This window comes from Equus asinus, chromosome 18 (genome assembly GCF_041296235.1).
Source record: "Equus asinus isolate D_3611 breed Donkey chromosome 18, EquAss-T2T_v2, whole genome shotgun sequence".
NCBI classification, from domain to species: domain Eukaryota; kingdom Metazoa; phylum Chordata; class Mammalia; order Perissodactyla; family Equidae; genus Equus; species Equus asinus.
The window spans coordinates 13,193,835-13,210,566 of NC_091807.1; the positions used below are offsets into that span (position 1 = coordinate 13,193,835).

General features: G+C 36.6%; 1 protein-coding gene across 1 annotated transcript in view; it reads left to right on the forward strand.

Annotated features, from left to right (window-relative positions):
- The window catches only part of LOC106848022 (multidrug resistance-associated protein 1-like), an 82,059-nt gene that overhangs the window by 38,438 nt on the left and 26,889 nt on the right, over positions 1–16,732 (forward strand). The window contains exons 10-16 of the mRNA XM_014867647.3: positions 126–210; positions 306–372; positions 744–870; positions 4,947–5,123; positions 8,188–8,355; positions 9,806–9,968; positions 13,345–13,420. Of these exons, the coding sequence (XP_014723133.2) occupies positions 126–210; positions 306–372; positions 744–870; positions 4,947–5,123; positions 8,188–8,355; positions 9,806–9,968; positions 13,345–13,420 (863 nt within the window). The remainder of the gene's footprint in view (positions 1–125; positions 211–305; positions 373–743; positions 871–4,946; positions 5,124–8,187; positions 8,356–9,805; positions 9,969–13,344; positions 13,421–16,732) is intronic.

Consider the following 16,732-nt stretch of genomic DNA (forward strand, 5'->3'; position numbering starts at 1 on the left):
AATGTTTATATCAATATCTTCAATTTGCATAAAAAATTTTAGTCATGCTGTAAATCACAATAAATACTTTTTGTTTAAGTTCTGCTTGAACCCCAAATAAATTCCGTCTGTGTTTATTTTGATAGGCAAGAATATCCTTGTGTCGTTTAGAAGACTTCCTCAGCTCTGAGGAGCTTCTTCCTCAAAATATTGAAACAAACTACACAGGAGGTCAGCAGTTCCTCTTTGCATTCAGTATTTATTTGACATCTGGGTTGAAAATAATTGGTTCTAAAATGCATCCTTGTATTCATTTTTCTTCCCAGATCATGCCATTGCTTTTACAAATGCTTCCTTTGCCTGGGATAAAACAGGGATTCCAGTACTAAAAGAGTAAGTCATGGTTTGGGGAAAATTAAAAATAAAAAAAACTTTTTACTGTTGAATTCTACAATGCTCCATATTTTTATTTCTCAGAGTTTTTAAAGCAGAAGATGACTATATTGAAATTTACAAGACTTTTTTTTAACCTCTCACTGTACCTTTCATTTTTATGGGTTTTGTACTCTCTTTTTTATATTCATTTCCTCTACAGCACTTATTGTTTGCCTTTGAGAAGGTTGGGTGTTTGTAGAATAATGGAGAATCGTATGAATAGCAGCAATTTCAGAGATGATGCTCAGTGCTGTAACTTACCTAAGAAAAGTGTTAAAAGTAGTAACTAGAACTTCCTATATCATCTCTTTCCTTTTCTTGTCATGCAGCCTGAACATAAAGATTCCAGAAGGAGCTTTAGTGGCTGTTGTAGGGCAAGTTGGGTCTGGAAAATCATCTGTGCTTTCTGCCATCCTGGGGGAAATGGAGAAACTAACAGGAGTAGTTCAAAGAAAGGTAAAGTCAACAATACATTCTTTCCACATCTCCTAGTGTAATAGGCTACAGCCAACTCATTATTAGCATCAATAAGAATTTATCAAACTGAATTGAAGATTCAAGTATTTAATGGGCATTTATGGTTTGTAACAAACATTTCAATTTCCACAGAAATTGATTAGCTATGGATGGATTAGTAACAGTGCTCTGTGCTCCAAATACTTCAGCAAATCATTTAGGAATGCTTCTGGTAATTGTTTGATGATATTAACTGAATTGCAACTAATAATAGAGAAACAAATGTGATTTATGCTTTAATTTGATCAGGTTTCTAATTATTATTCATTGCAAGTTTCCCTAAGTAATTATAGCCATTCCATTTCTGTCTCGTATTTGCACATGGGGAGGATCTTTGACCTAGAAAGACCTCAGAAAAATAACATTAATAGTTACATTTAAGTTTCAGCCTTTGGACTTTGGAGAGATCTACTCCCAGCCATTTATTCTGTTCTTTTTGTGTGTGTGAGGAAGATTCATCCTGAGCTAACATCCATGCCAATCTTCCTGTGCTTTGTATGTGAGATGCCTCCACAGCACGGCCGATGAGTGGGGTAGATCCGTGCCTGGGATATGAACCTGTGAATCTGGCTGCCGAAGTGGAGTGTGTGGAACTTTAACCACTGGGCTACAGGGCTGGCCCCCATTTATTCTATTCTTAAAGGTCGATAGGAATAAGAATTCAACCAGTTCTTAATCAGCTGTTTCTTTTTTGAAATACTAGACTATCTAATGAGTTTTTCCTTAGACCTAACTAACTCTTGGGTAAAATACTAGCCTAGTGCCTCCTCTCATGTGTGACAAGATAGCGAAGCTCTATGGATCTGAGGCCAGTTTCTTCACAGTTTTTCTCTCCAGGAGAAAATCAACTCCACCTCCTTTTATTTTTCTTCATAATATATCTTTCCTCATATCTTTATATCCTTCCTGATTCCAGTCCTTTAATGATTAATTTTGATTTATTCTTTTCTCTCTCAGTGTTACTATTACTTAGTTTAGGATCAAGTATGATTTATAGGACTTTTTCTGATAGGATTACACTTAATGAATACCACTATTCTTTAACCTTAAGTCCCCTATCTTTGTAGCTCTCTGCTCTTCATCATGATTGCACTCAGCCATTTGTCTATAGTTCAAGATGACTATAACTTCTCCTAAGCCAGTGAGTGTCCTTTAAAAATACAATGATTGTCAACTTGTCAATTTTATTTTCATTTATTCTTTTCAGCTATTTTCACCAAGCAATTATTGAGTAGGTACTATGTGTCTACTACTCAGTCCCAGGGAAACAAACATGAATATGTTATACCCCTCTTCTTATAGAGTTCATAATCTAGTGAGGGAGATATTAATATCAATTATGACAAATATTTAAAGCAGCTATAAAAAATTGAAGCAGAGTATAAAAATAATAAATTCTGCTTTGAAGAGTCAGAAAAATAATCAGAGAGGAGGTAGCCTTTATTTGATCTTGAAAAAAAATTAAAAATTGATCAAGATAAAAACGATATCAATTCTAGGCTTCACCTAATGCGTAAATGGTAATAATAAGCTAAAAAGTCTAAAGCATGGATTGAATAAAATAATGAGTGAAGACTTAGACTAGTTCTTCGCACAGAGTCAGCTAGCTTCCTAAGAATTTTTATGATTATTATTATCTTCATTATGATTGTCTGGGCTCTCATGGTAAGATTTAAAGATTGTTTCTGATACCTTTGAGGGTTTGTAATTAAGAAAATGTTCACAGTGATGAAAGAAACTGTAACAATGCTAATACCAATGCTAAAGCAGAGAAGACACCCTTTGTTTATATCAAGCTAGAGTTGTCGAAGAGGGAAGATATTGTCTGTCTATAACTGGGCACTTTGTCCTTCAGGAAGCCTGTTGGTCTGGATCAGTGGCAGGATTTGAGGTATCACACTCCAAATTATTTCCCAAAACACTTTTAGTCCTAAATTTATGTATCATCCTGATTATCTCTAGTTTAGTAATAATAATCATAATAATGACATGACCAACTTAACACTTAGTGTTTACAAGGTGCTTTTGTGTATATCTTTCTGTTTCTCAAGGTTTTACATGAACAATTTTTTGAGGCATATCATATCACTGTGTTTAAACTCTAAAACTCCATGTGTTTCTCAGTATCAAAGGCTCACAACAGGCACATTTGTTCAGAGTATTCACTATTCAATATTCATTGATGGAACATCAGAGATTTGGAGGCCATTTTGAATTAGCAAAACTTCTGTTGTAGTTTCATTACTTAAGAATGAAATGAAACAAACACACATCTTCATTTGTATGTGAGAGGCAAATAATGATTATAATGATAATAAAAGGAAAAAATTCCATCTCTGTGAAAATCCATCAACTCTTTTTCAGCTCCTGTCATGCCAATACATTGACTCCGTAGCTCTCAATGTAGTATTTGGTTTCTGTTTTATATTGTATTCCATTTTTCCTGTTCTTCAGTCTTTTCTCCTGTGTCCTTCATCCCCTGTTTCCCTTATCTTGCCTAATATGTAGCAAGTGTTCAAAATATATATCACTTGAGGACTGATTTAATATGTTTTTCTAATCAAAGGTTAGTCACTAGGCAAGGCAATTCAAGAACAATTACTTTTGTGTTCAAGATCAAGTCAGATCAGAATTACATTGTTTTGGATCAAAAGCCATTCCATGTCTTACACGCTCAACAAAAAAGAATGAAAAGTTAATCTTTGATCTTTAAAGTTGTTGGTAGTAATCAAAAGACTAATAGTTACATACATGTCTACGTCAGAAACTACTTTAAATGTCTGGTATTGTTATACAGTGCACAGTAGTCAAAATACTCCAAAATCAATGTTTGGATAAAATCGATGGGGCAGATTGAAAGGTAAGTCTCTAGTTCAAATATTGTGGGTCCTTTACAAGAAAAGAAGAGTTAGTTAAAAGGATATTTTATGAAGCAGACTGTCATATATTCGGGAATCATTTCAAGACATAAAATCATCAAAAAATGAATGTAGAAGCAGTGAGTATGTGGCACATACAGAGATGTGCTGCCCAGATGCCCCTTCTAGGAAGGGCTTGCTACCCACTCACAGCAAGGCAACTACTACTACTACTGAAAGCGGCTTGGCTAGGGTCCCTCTCTTAAAAGCCAGGCCAGTTCAGCCTAACACAGAAGAACTGTGATGGACGATACTTCTCCACAGCTCTCTGGAGGGTTGGCCAAAGCTTTGTTGGATCTGGATCATGGTGAGACTTCTCACTCTACACGATCATCCTTCTTCTTTTCCTTCCACAAGAATTGATCCCATGAACAACTTGCACCCCAGACTCAGTGTTATGGTTTGAATTATGCCCTCGCCCCCAATTCATATGTTGAGATCCTAACCTCCAGGTACTTCAGGTACTGAGGTACTCCTCAGAATGTGACTGTGCTTGGAGACAGGATCTTTAAAGAGATCATTAAGTCAGAATAAGGTCAATAGGGTGGGCCCTAAGTCAATATGACTGATATCCTTTGAGAAGAGGAAATTAGGACATACACATATAGAGGGAGGGGCATGTAAAGACTCAGGAGAAGACAGACATCTACAAGCGAAGGAGAGAGGCCTCAGGAGAAACCAACCCTGCCGACACCTTGATCTCAGACTTCCAGCCTCCAGAATTCTGAGAAAAAAAAATTTCTGTTGTTAGGTACCTTGTTAGGGCAGCCAGAGCTGACTAATACACTCAGCATCTGCTTCCAGAAAAATCCCACCAGAGACAGATAACTGATAGAAGCTACAGTGAAAGTAAATAAGAAGCTAAAGTAACTCATTTGAAGGGGGTCTCTAATAAACACATGTAAGATTAAAATAAGATATAAGACTAAAATGTTAATAGGATATATTTACATCTGAAAAACCGCCTAGATTTTTTAAAAATTCAATTTAAAATTAAAGAAGGCAAACTCAAGGGCTAAATATGTTCCTTTTGTGTGGTATATACAACTTCTCCTTTTCCCTTGTTGAGAATGTTTCTTTTATTTCTTTCTCTTTCAGGGCTCTGTGGCTTATGTTTCCCAGCAGGCCTGGATTCAGAATTGCATTTTGCAAGAAAACATTCTCTTTGGCTCCATCATGCAGAAGCAGTTTTACGAGCGAGTATTGGAAGCCTGTGCCCTCCTTCCTGATTTGGAGCAGTTACCAAACGGAGATCAAACTGAGATTGGAGAAAGAGTAAGGAAAATACAATTTATCATATGCAGGAGTAAAATTCCATTCAGCTGTGCTATTAAAATATTTATAGCCTTTTTACTGAGGTCTTGAAGAGCCGTACGACTATAATTTTAAAAAATCATTATAGAATTCCTATGAAAGATATGGCAATATTAACAACAAATAATTACTTATAATTGACTATTTGGAAAACAGATTAAAAATCAGCAGGAAATTCTATTGGTCGTATCCACGTGAGGGAATGGAGCCCACCAATTGTATCATCAATGCCTTGCTTTAGTTGTGGCATAATGCAGTTTACTGTCTAATGAGTGAGTAATAGTTTTGTTTTTTTCTGCATCTCTTGTGCACAAAGTCAAGCCTAGGACAGTAGCAACAGAACACCAGTCAGTCTCCAGCGGTGGCACCAAGGCCAGATTCTAAAGAGGTTTCGTGACGATGCTGTCATTAGTGTACCTACTCCATGTTTGCTCATTGCTGCCTAAGAGGAGCTCGTTTCCCAGTCATCTTATTCTTTTTTCTATTTTGTTTCGTTGTGTTAATGAATAGGCATTATGCTTCCCAGTGTTTTGGAGATAAACAAAACAAGATATCATGAGCTAAAGCATGAATCCCAAGAGATTATCCCCAACCCATGACTAAAATCTCCATTAATTAAACATGAATACGAAAGCAGCCCCTGCCTATGATTCATGTGCACGATGAAGCTGAGTAAATAATGCTTACGGTGTGCTTTGAATTTCTGAAAAGAGAGTTAGCATAACCTTGTTAGGCAGTTTTACCCCTGGCCTCATGTTGTTTAATAGTCTTGTTATATAAATTGATACATAAAATATATTATAGATCAAAATTGTAGAAAGTAGAAATATTTAAAATGCAGGAGGAGGCAAAATTTACCTTTGAACTAAATTTACATTGGCTTCATTCATAGCCTGTTACTTGCAGAAGTATTTTCTTAAAGTATTAAATAGACTTCATTTTTTTCCAACCTCTGTGTTTTTTCTGGTGTTTTCACTGTCCCTACGCAAAATGACACCATAGCTAAAATTATACAGAAATGTGACTTCTTCTTCAAACTTGTTAATCCATATTGAATATTATGCTCATGAAGCCAATCTCTAATAATATGAAATAGATGATAGCATGTAACTAAAAAGAATTTAAAGAGGAAAAAAATTCAAAACATGAAGTATAGATTGAATATGAGTACTAAATATTATTGCCATTTATAATTTCAGTTTTTTATAATTAAACTTCTCCCAATCTGGTGATGTTATTTAAAATAAACATATAATTGAATAGTTCAAAAGGAAATCTGTTTACAGCTGTTTATGAGACAACCAAGATAATGAATGTAGAATTTCCCTCACTTTTATCCATCTTTTCCTTTGATATTCTTCAACTGGCCACAAATATTTATTAATCTATTATATGCCCTTATTTTGCTATGAGGGATATATAATGGTGAGTAAGAGAGGTGTCACCCTGCCTGCAAGGGATTTACAGTCTAATGGATCCCTGCCAATGGTATCATCAATTGTCTTTACCAATATTTATTTATCACCTGGTGTCAGACACTCTCTATGTGCTGGGAATGCAAGGATGAATTAGGGAGGAGCTCCTAGGTTAATGAGAGAGACTGACTTGGGTATTGCCATTTCTCGCAATGGGACGAGTAAACAGCACCTTGGGACAGGAAGGAAGAGAATGAATCACTTTCCTTGGAATCTGGGGAGACAATTGCTTTCAAAGAAGACTTCTTAGAGTGAGTAACTTTTGAGTTGAACAGCCTCTGCCTAGACATGAAAGGGCAGGCTAGTCAGGTTAGCAGGCGACAGTCACTTAAGTGCAGCACCGGGAGAGTGGGTGAAGATAAGTTAATACCGGAATATAAGTATCTTAGATTTATACTAAGAAACTGGCTGTTGCTCATTTTTTAAGTATGGGATGATGGGAAGAGGGAGATGTGGGCATCCAAGGATTTTAAGCAAGACAATGACATAAATACAAGATAAATGATGACAAGGCAGAGGAAGGATTGGAGAGAGGAGTTTTTGGGTGATAATAGCTAAGATTGAATTATGTCTGTACTGAATGTTAGATTTGTCCTAAATATTTTACACTCATCCTATTAAATGCTCATGACAAACCCGTGAGTTGAAGGCTGTTATGATCACACATAAATACACACACACACGTGCGTACTCACGTATATATGTATCATATTACTTTATATGTATTTTTTCACACCTATCTCCACTGCTAAACTGTGACCTCCTCGTGTCAGAGGCTCAGTTTTATTTATCTTTGAATCCCAAGTGGGAGCATAGCACCAGAATATAGTTATACCAAGGAGATATTTGTTGAGTGGGAGGAGGATGAGAAAGGCAAAGAAGCGATGGCATTTTACAATTATAGGTCACTGGCTAAGTTCTGTGCTGCACAGAGAGCTTTTAAACCAGATCTGTAAACACTAAATATAAAATAAATCAAGTAAATTGAGCCTGGCCCCATAATTCTCCATATATGGCTGTACATGTCAACTTTAATTCTCACATAGAGTGATGTATGTTCCTCATTCTTGCTTCTTAGAGTGGTACTTTTGCCAACAAGACTTGTACTAATCTTTCTACAGAAGAAAATAGGACATGTTGATTACTGCTTTGGTAATTTAGCTATTATTCTCAATTTCCTATGTGTCAGTTTAAAAATTATTCTTGGGGTCAGTCTATGGTTGGCAGCCAAAAGTCTTGTTTAATATTCCACAGGCACAATTTTTCAGAGTTAGGGAACTGGAAATTCATTTCTCCTTCATTGTTAGTATCTACTGTTGAGAGCAAGCAATTAAGAGAAAGTAGATGGATCTGCTAATTTTCTCAAGTTAGTAGCACTAGGAAATAGAGGGATGGGATAGGCCTTTGGAATTCTAGGATAAAGAAAGGTTTGAATGTTAATCTTGAGTTATCTATCCATGCTACAGAAGAGAATTTGGATGGACTCTACATGCTTCAAGATTTACACATTTTTCCCCTGGTCTTGGTTTTTTCTCCTGCTCTGTTTTCAGGGTGTGAATATAAGTGGTGGACAGAAGCATCGAGTAAGTCTAGCCAGAGCTGTCTATAGCGGGGCCGACATCTATCTCCTGGATGATCCCTTGTCTGCAGTCGATGTTCATGTTGGAAAGCAACTTTTTGAAAAAGTGATTGGGTCCTCGGGCATTTTGAAAAACAAGGTAGCCATAGCATCACTTATGCTTTTTGAGGGGAAGGGGAGAATAATCTGCATAGCATTGTGCCAAAAATTCCAAGATTCTGTTTATTTGTTGAAGCAAAGTGGTCAAATTTCACATGAAAATGGGATATTATATTGCTCTTTTACAAATTTTAATGAATGTTTTTTAAAGTTTTACTTAAAAGTTTACTCTGGTGACAATCTATGTGATTGTTACCTCATTGACGAATACAATATTGTAAGGGCGTTTCTGTGTCAGAAAGACTTGTTTTTGGTTTAGCTGATTGTTTTTTGAAAAATAGTATTTTGATGCATAGCACTTTTATAAAAATTAGTATTATTTTGTTGATTATTTGCATTTAAAGTTTGACATTATTAACATAGCAATAATAACAATTCAATTCTTTTGTGAAGGGGCCAAGAAGAAGGAAATTAATATTTACCAAGTGTATACCATGTTTGATACTAAATAAGTTCATTTGGTTCTTATAGCAAGTCTCTGAGAGATATTATTATTATTCCTGTTTTACTATTATTCACGTGCTTTACATGTGAAGGAACTTGGGCTTTAAAATGACTTGATTGTTTGCTCAACTTTACAACAGCAGAGATTTTTAAAAGTCTGTCTGACCACAAAACCATACTCATTCCTTCATAATATGCATTTCTAGATTTATTAATATAAAGCACTCTGAAAAAAATTACATAAATGTATAAAATAGTAAAATATATATCTAAGTAAATAATAGACAAATGTCTTTATTTCTTGAAATTCACTCAAGATAAAAACTTCTCATTTAATTCTATGTGTATATATACAGGAATAAGGAAATACTTAAAAATAAAGACCATGAATTATGACCTGAATCAAACACTTTTTTGTAATGCTATAGGACCTTAAAAAAAATAAGCAAGAATAACAGATATGAAATTGTTTTTAATTTGTTGTGAAATTGATTGGTTTTTTTTTTTGAGGAAGATTAGCCCTAAGCTAACATCTGCTGCCAATCCTCTTTTTGCTGAGGAAGATTGGCCCTGAGCTAATATCTGTGCCCATCATCCCCTATTTTATATCTGGGATGCCACCTCAGCATGGCATGATAAGCGGTACATAGGTCCATGCCCATAATTCAAGCTGGCGAACCCCGGTCCACCTAACTGGAGCACGTGAACTTAACCACTATGCCACTGGACCAGCCCTGAAATGGATTCATTTTCAATGAATGAAGACTACCTGAATTGAGGCTTAAAAGCATTTGCAACCTAATTTTTATGTCTAGCAATATGTCATCATTCACTGTGAAATGTATATATGCTGCCTCAAACTGGTACCTCCCAAGAATTACACTCTGAAATAGTAAAGACAAAAACAAAAAAGTTCAGCTTTCTTTAAAATAAATTATTTTTGCCGTTTTTTGGTAACTCAAGGAATAAAACGTTCTGTTTTTCAGACTCGTATTTTAGTGACCCACAACCTCACACTTCTGCCACAGATGGATCTTATCATTGTGATGGGGAGTGGCAGAGTAGCACAAATGGGGACGTACCAGGAACTGCTGTCTAAAACCAAAAACCTCGCGAATTTGCTTCAGGTCTTCAGTGAACAAGAGAAAGGTGAGGACGCAATGAAAAATAAACAATGTATCTTTTGAAAGTTATGGAATTTGCTCTTGTTTGAATCCCCAGTTTTGGAAACAAACATCCTGCCTTCTCTGCCTTTATATCCCTTGTTATGTGCACAAGTCCTCCAGGTAACAGGTGGAAAGCAACATTCCCAGACTTGGTCTGAGATTAGCAGATGTCACTACCTCACCAGCAGAAGTATGCCAGAGTTGGAAAAATATAAATTGAACTGTTTTTCTAATTACTTCAATATTGTGTCTTTTCTGTTAAAATTCAGGAAGATGTGAGTAGAGATCATTTTTATACTAGAAATGGAATGTTTTTGAAAATGAATATTTCTGGGATTTGATTTTTTGAATGCTGAATAAAAAATATAAAGGCTTTTTTTAAAAGCCATAAAATTACTTTATTCTATTTATCTAATACTAGATAAATAGATATTTGTAAAAGATCAGCCATATGTGGTGTAATTTTATTAGTGACCACACAGAGCAAGGCAAAAATAGATTTTGATGACATAAAACTCACCAAAGAACAGCTTCAAACCCGGTCACGTTCATTGTCGTGTTCCTGCGGTTCTGCCCTTAGACCTGGGCAACGTGACCCATCCCCCACTTCTTGACCACTCCAGGTACTCGGGGTCCCAGAATTCTCTGCCCAAATGACATAAGTTTGCTCCAGGGACCTGGGCTGTCCTTCCTCAGTTCTGCCCTCCCAAGGGCAGGCTGCTTTACTGGGCATTCAGCACTCTTTGGCCTGAGGATGGTTATTTCTTGGAGTAGGGTAGGGTGGACAGAACCTGGACACGTGGGCTGAGGTGTCCACAGACATGGTGCAGGATGGGGATGAGATGGGAGACATGGGGCCAGGGCCTTGCCTAGAACCACCTCACCTGGGATTGCCATGTTCCCCAGAGGAACTCCCAGGGATCTCTCCCCTGGACCTTGCCTTCCAGGTGGTTGGGAAAGCATATTTGTCAGACTAAGTGATAGAACTTATTTACCAGTCTGTTAGCTCCATCTATAACTATTAAATAATTAGAAATATGGCATGTGGGACTTCCTTGATACTCTTGCCCCGGTTCCCACAGATGTTAGGTGCAGGCCTCTCCCTGCAGGGAATTTCTTTTTCTTTTTGCATAGATAGTAAGGAAAAATCAAATTATATCAGAAAGCATTTTTTTAATAGGTTTTAGGTAAAAGAGTTTTCCTGGAAAGGGAGTGCGATTTGAGAAGTATGATCCACTGTTCTAAAATCGGTCCGTGATCTATCATTTGTTTATTATAATTTATCCTTTTGGATCTTGACTTTCAAGAATTCCTTTACAAGGTACACAATCCTTACATTTTAAAATTCTTGTTAACTTATGTGACCCTACAGTGGGAGTAAAGGTCAGCACAATATTGTGGAAACAAACAGTGACCGATTTCAGGAGCCCTGGGTTCTAGTTCTCAGTGAATAGCTATGTGAGTCTTCATGGAAATATCTCAACTCCTCTGGTTCTTCCCATTTCTGAAACATAGGGCTTGATCCAGATCTGTTTTTGCTAGTGGCTGATATGGAACTGAACAATGCACATTTTTATCACTCCCTTGTCCCCAAACTGCTTATGACCCGGCCATGTTTTCTTTTCCTATCATTCTCATCCTCACTACTGGAGTTGATAACGGATAACTTGTAAAAAGTAGTGCTTACATGTAATTTGAGTTTGAATATATCAGATCTCTAAGAATCCATCTAGCCCTGAAAAATCTGCAAGTGTCACCTCGTGGGAATATTATGTAAGGAATCCATCAGAGGTGAGAAAAGGGTTCGTGAAGAAAGATATGAGGACTAAAAGATAAATTTACATATTTATAGGTTTCATCTAGATTAATTCTCACCACACTAATGATACTGATGATAGCTAGGATGTCTTGGGTATTAATTATGTCAACATATTCACAAGTTTGGCATTTATTTAATCTTCCCTGAAAACTCCTGAGACTACATGGTCCTAATTTTACAAAGAGGTTAGATATCTTGCACAAGTTAAGATAGATTGTAAGTGGCAGAATTTGAATCTGATGCTGCCTCTGTTTCATGCCAGAGGCCAACTATACTCTTACACGTCATATCAAATGTGTAGCACAAGTACATTGACTTAGTGTGAAAAGACAGGAAGGAGTGTGTGGGTTGGCTCACTCTCACCAGCTCTGGGTCTCTCTGTCTCTGTCTCTCTCTGTGTCTCTCTTTCTCTTTCTCTTTGACAACTTTGAGTTTCAGACAAGTCACTTATTTGAGTTTTCTTTTTCTCCTGCAAAATATGGGTAACCTTACCTATTCTCTTTATCTTGTCAGCTCATTTTTGTTGCTCAGATTACATAAAGTATGTGAAAGCACTCTATAAATTGTAAATATGTAAATTAAAACCTTATTGTTATAAGCTCTAAAGATGAGAATGAGCCGTAGGCAGGAGACGCTGAAACATCTCCAAGTGGAATTTTCATGCTGTGAGACCTGGCATCCCATGTTTCATAGAGGAAGTTGATGTCAATCAGATTCTTCCATTAAGGGTTCAATGTTTACTTCTAGAGATAAGAAAGCATGGAATTCCCATAACAGACCTTAGAAATCTCCAAGTCCAGTTCCTTCCTTTTAAAGATAAGAAGTCTGAAATTAAAAAAGAGTTTAATTATCATACTGTGGAAAAAGACAAAAATCTACCCAGCTCTCATATGTTTCCCAAATTTACTAAGAGTAACTTGAATCACAGTCTTGTTGTTCTAGATGTGTGACCTTGGTTTGTGTGACCTGCTTAACTTCTCTGTGCTTCAGTCTTTTTATCCCTAAAATAAGGATAATTATAGTGTCTTCCTCATAAGGGTAGTTTTGAGAATTAAGAGTTAATATATAGAGAGCATTTAGAACAGTGCCTGCCACATAGGAAGCTATTATTAGTATTAGCGACATTAGTAAGAACATGACAGAGACTTGGAGAGTTTATCATTGTTTCCTTAATAATCTTCACGATAATCACGTTTGTCTACAAGCCTTGATGACCTTCCATTTTTCTGTTAAAGACTAGAGTCATGTTCCTCCTGGCAAATAGCTGGCCCTTCTGTGGAGGATCTGAAACAAGTTAGCACCCCTTTGTAATGTCCGAAAAGGAATTTCTCTGTAGGCTTTTCCATGATGGAATCTTAGTTTTATTAAGGCATGGTAGGTGAAGGGGAAATTATGAGCACAATGAAAGGGCTGTCAGTATTCCTGTGGATCCAGAATACAAAAATTTCTGCAATTTGTGTAATCTTTCACCATGTTTCTCTCTATTTTGTGCATTGCTTGCTTATATGGATATAAAAGCACTCATCATCTTCCTCCCCAGCTCATGCTTTAGAGCAAGTCAGTGTAATCAACTCCAGAACTATACTGAAAGACCAAATCTTGGAGCAAAATGATAGGTGAGTATTAGGATAATACCAAGCTCACTGGGATTATGGACTAGTTAATGACATGTTTTTAGCATTAAAATTCATCTTATAAAAAGAATCTATATATTATAATGGATATAAAATGTACTTAGTGGTTTCCGAATTTTAAACTATAAGTTAGATGGATGTATCTAAGATTTTAAGTGAGATGGATGTGACTTAGTTTGAGAAACATATGCTCATTAGATCTCAGTAATTTCTAGCCAAATTCTAGTAGTAGAATCTACCTGAATTTTTTTGTGTGTGCTAAAAATATCCCCAACCCACAGCATTCATACACACTGCAGATGTGAATGCGAAAATTAGGCTTCAAACTTGAAAATTCTACAATGGACTGGAATGATTATCAAGCCAAGATATGTGACCTAGAAATATAGACTTGGTGTGGGAGTTGAAGAATCTGTTTAGAAAAACTTGAAGCAGAAAGGAGGGAAGAAAGTGCGGAAGAGAGGGAGGAAGGGAGGGAGGGAGGAAAGGAGAGAGGGATGGCAGAAAGTGAGAGAGAAATAAAAATAATAAAACTTTGACCCTGATTTGATTTTGTTATACTTCTTTTTTGTTAGTAAGTGACTAAAATGAGCATTGATTGAAGCAAATTAGTCTAAGCAGTTATTTTCCCCAATACTCCCCCCAGCAATTGCAAACAGGAGACTGAAAAAGAAAGAAAAAGGGTAATAACGGGAATAAGTAGATTAAAAAGTAAGTGGCCAGAATTGTAGGGAGGAGTACTGGCCAAAATTGCTAAAATAGAGAATTGGAATGAATTACAGAGAAGCAAGCACTTTAGGATTCAATAGCTCAGACTTTTATAGATTTGACCTTGAATAAAAGAACGGACCTTGAATTTATTTTTTTGAAAGAATTGGCTATTCCTAATGGTGTGTGGATAATGTGGATGTTGCAGGTTGGAGCCCTGTGTGCATGCCAGATTTAGCTGTCTCAATAGGTCAACTAAATAGTTCCTCTTTCATCATAAAGAACTTGGACTGCTTCTCTTCTTTATTGTCGTGGTGTTGTCATCCAGTCTCATGACTTTAAATACTTTGTATACACTAATGCCTTAAGTTTATATCTCCAACCCGACCTGTCTTTTGAACTCCAGAGTTGGACAGCCAGCTGACCGTCCTTTTTGATGTCTAGATGACACTTCTAACTTACATGTCCAAAGCAGAACCCTTGATTTTCCCACATCACACACAGACCTGCCCCTCGGGCAATCTTCTTGGCTAATGGCAACACCATTCTTTCAGTTGCTTAGATAAAAATATCTTGCCATCACCCTTGACTTCTCTGTTACTCCATATCCAATCCATCATCAAATTCCATGGGCGCTCTTCAAAATTCAGCCACAACCCATCACTTTCACAGCTGTCCAAATCACTATCGTGTCTCACCTAGATTACTGTAATTGTATTCTTACAGTTCTTCCTGCTGCCATCTTTGCCCTGCACGGTCTGTTTGCAACACAGTATCCAGAGTGGTTTTCTTTACAATTATAAGTCAGATCATGTCACTCTTCTGCCCAAAATCTCCAAAGGATTCACATCTCAGAGTTATAACCCAAGCCCTTACAATGACCTGTAAAGCCGTTTAGGACCTGGACCTGTTTAACCTTTCTGATCTCAGAACCTCCTAAAGCTCACCCCTCACTACTCTGCTCCAGCAACGCTGACTCCTTGCTGTTCCTGGAACAACCAGGCGTGTACCTACCCCAGGGCCTTTGCACTTTCTGATCTCACTCCTTAGAGCATACTTCTTCCAGATATCCATATGATTGCTGACCCACCTTCTGTAGGTCCTTGCTCAAATGTCACTTCACCAATGAAGACTTGTTTAGCTAGCCTAGATCACAGTACTTCCTACCAGCTTCCTGGCTTTATTTTTCTTCCTATAATTCTTATTAATTTTCAGCATACTGGAAAATTAACTTATTTACTTTCATTTTGTCTTTCTCTCACATCTAGGTTATAAGATTTATAAAAGCAAGAATTTTTATCTATTTGTTCACTCCTCTATTGCCATCTAAACAGCAAGTTTCAACTAAACACTAAATAGCGTATAAGCTGGTGTTCAATAAATATCTGTTGAATGGATGAATTAATAACTACAGACTGAATGAACACTCAAGAATCCTTTAATCCACCATTTTTTTTTACCATTACAATACCTTTCATTTAAATGAGTGTCTCCAGGAAAAGCAAATCCAGAAACACTAAAATAGACTTTGAAATTCACGTGCTGTAAGATCTACACACGTCTAAATCATAAAGAGAGTTTTCACCTGTGTATAGTCTCACCAGGTACTCCATAAGTAGCTTGCTTAAAATCTTGAAACTTAAAAATCGCTAAGTATTGTTGTAAGCTTAATTATCCCCTTCCCTCTATAATAAATCAATTTTCCTTATTTATAAAGTCACTGTTAGTCATAGTATCTAAATTGAACCCCTTGAAGTATCTTGAACTTCTTTGGGGAAATTTATCCTTGAAAAATGAACCCCAATCCCTATAAAGATTTGTTTACAGAATTGGTTTCTAAACATTTCTCAAGTTGCAGAGGAGTAGACTGGAGCCAGCATTCTGAAACTTTCTTCTTCAGTGACGAGTACGTTGGGAAAACTGCCTCAATCCCAGTCATATTCTTGTCAATGCAACCAAACAGCAAGACTGCTTTTTTGATGACTGTGATAAAACATGTTGGATATCCATGAATCCCACCATGCCAATCTTTTCTTATTTTTAATTATAGTAATTAAATCATTTTTATCTTGTGTTGAGAGACCAGATACCTATTGTTTTAATTTTTCCAAACTATATGCATGTTTGACTACTTCCTGTATATTTCCCAGCTCATTACTTTTTATGCTATTTCCTATTCTAGCTTTCATTTTTTATCTGCTTTACTATCTGGTAAGGTAGCATAACACGGAGAAAATTTTCCTGACTTTTCAATCTAGTTTTCTATTTTTTAGAATTACTCAATCATTTCCAATTAGTGCAGAATTAAGATAGACTAGGGATTGGCAGATAAAAGCAGGCAGGAACTTTACAACAGTTAGAGTCTCTGCAATGGGATGCACTGAGATAGAACACAACGCGTCTTCCTCATGGGATGGTTCGGGGGAAACAGGCTAACTGCCCATCAGGAGGGAGATGGAAAGGAAGGGTGTTGGACCAAATAACGTCTGAGAATCCCTCCCTCTGAAATTTAAGAATTAGAATTATTTTATGACATTAGCTCAGTTTTCTAATAGGGACTAAAATAATTTGAACTGTGTCCACATT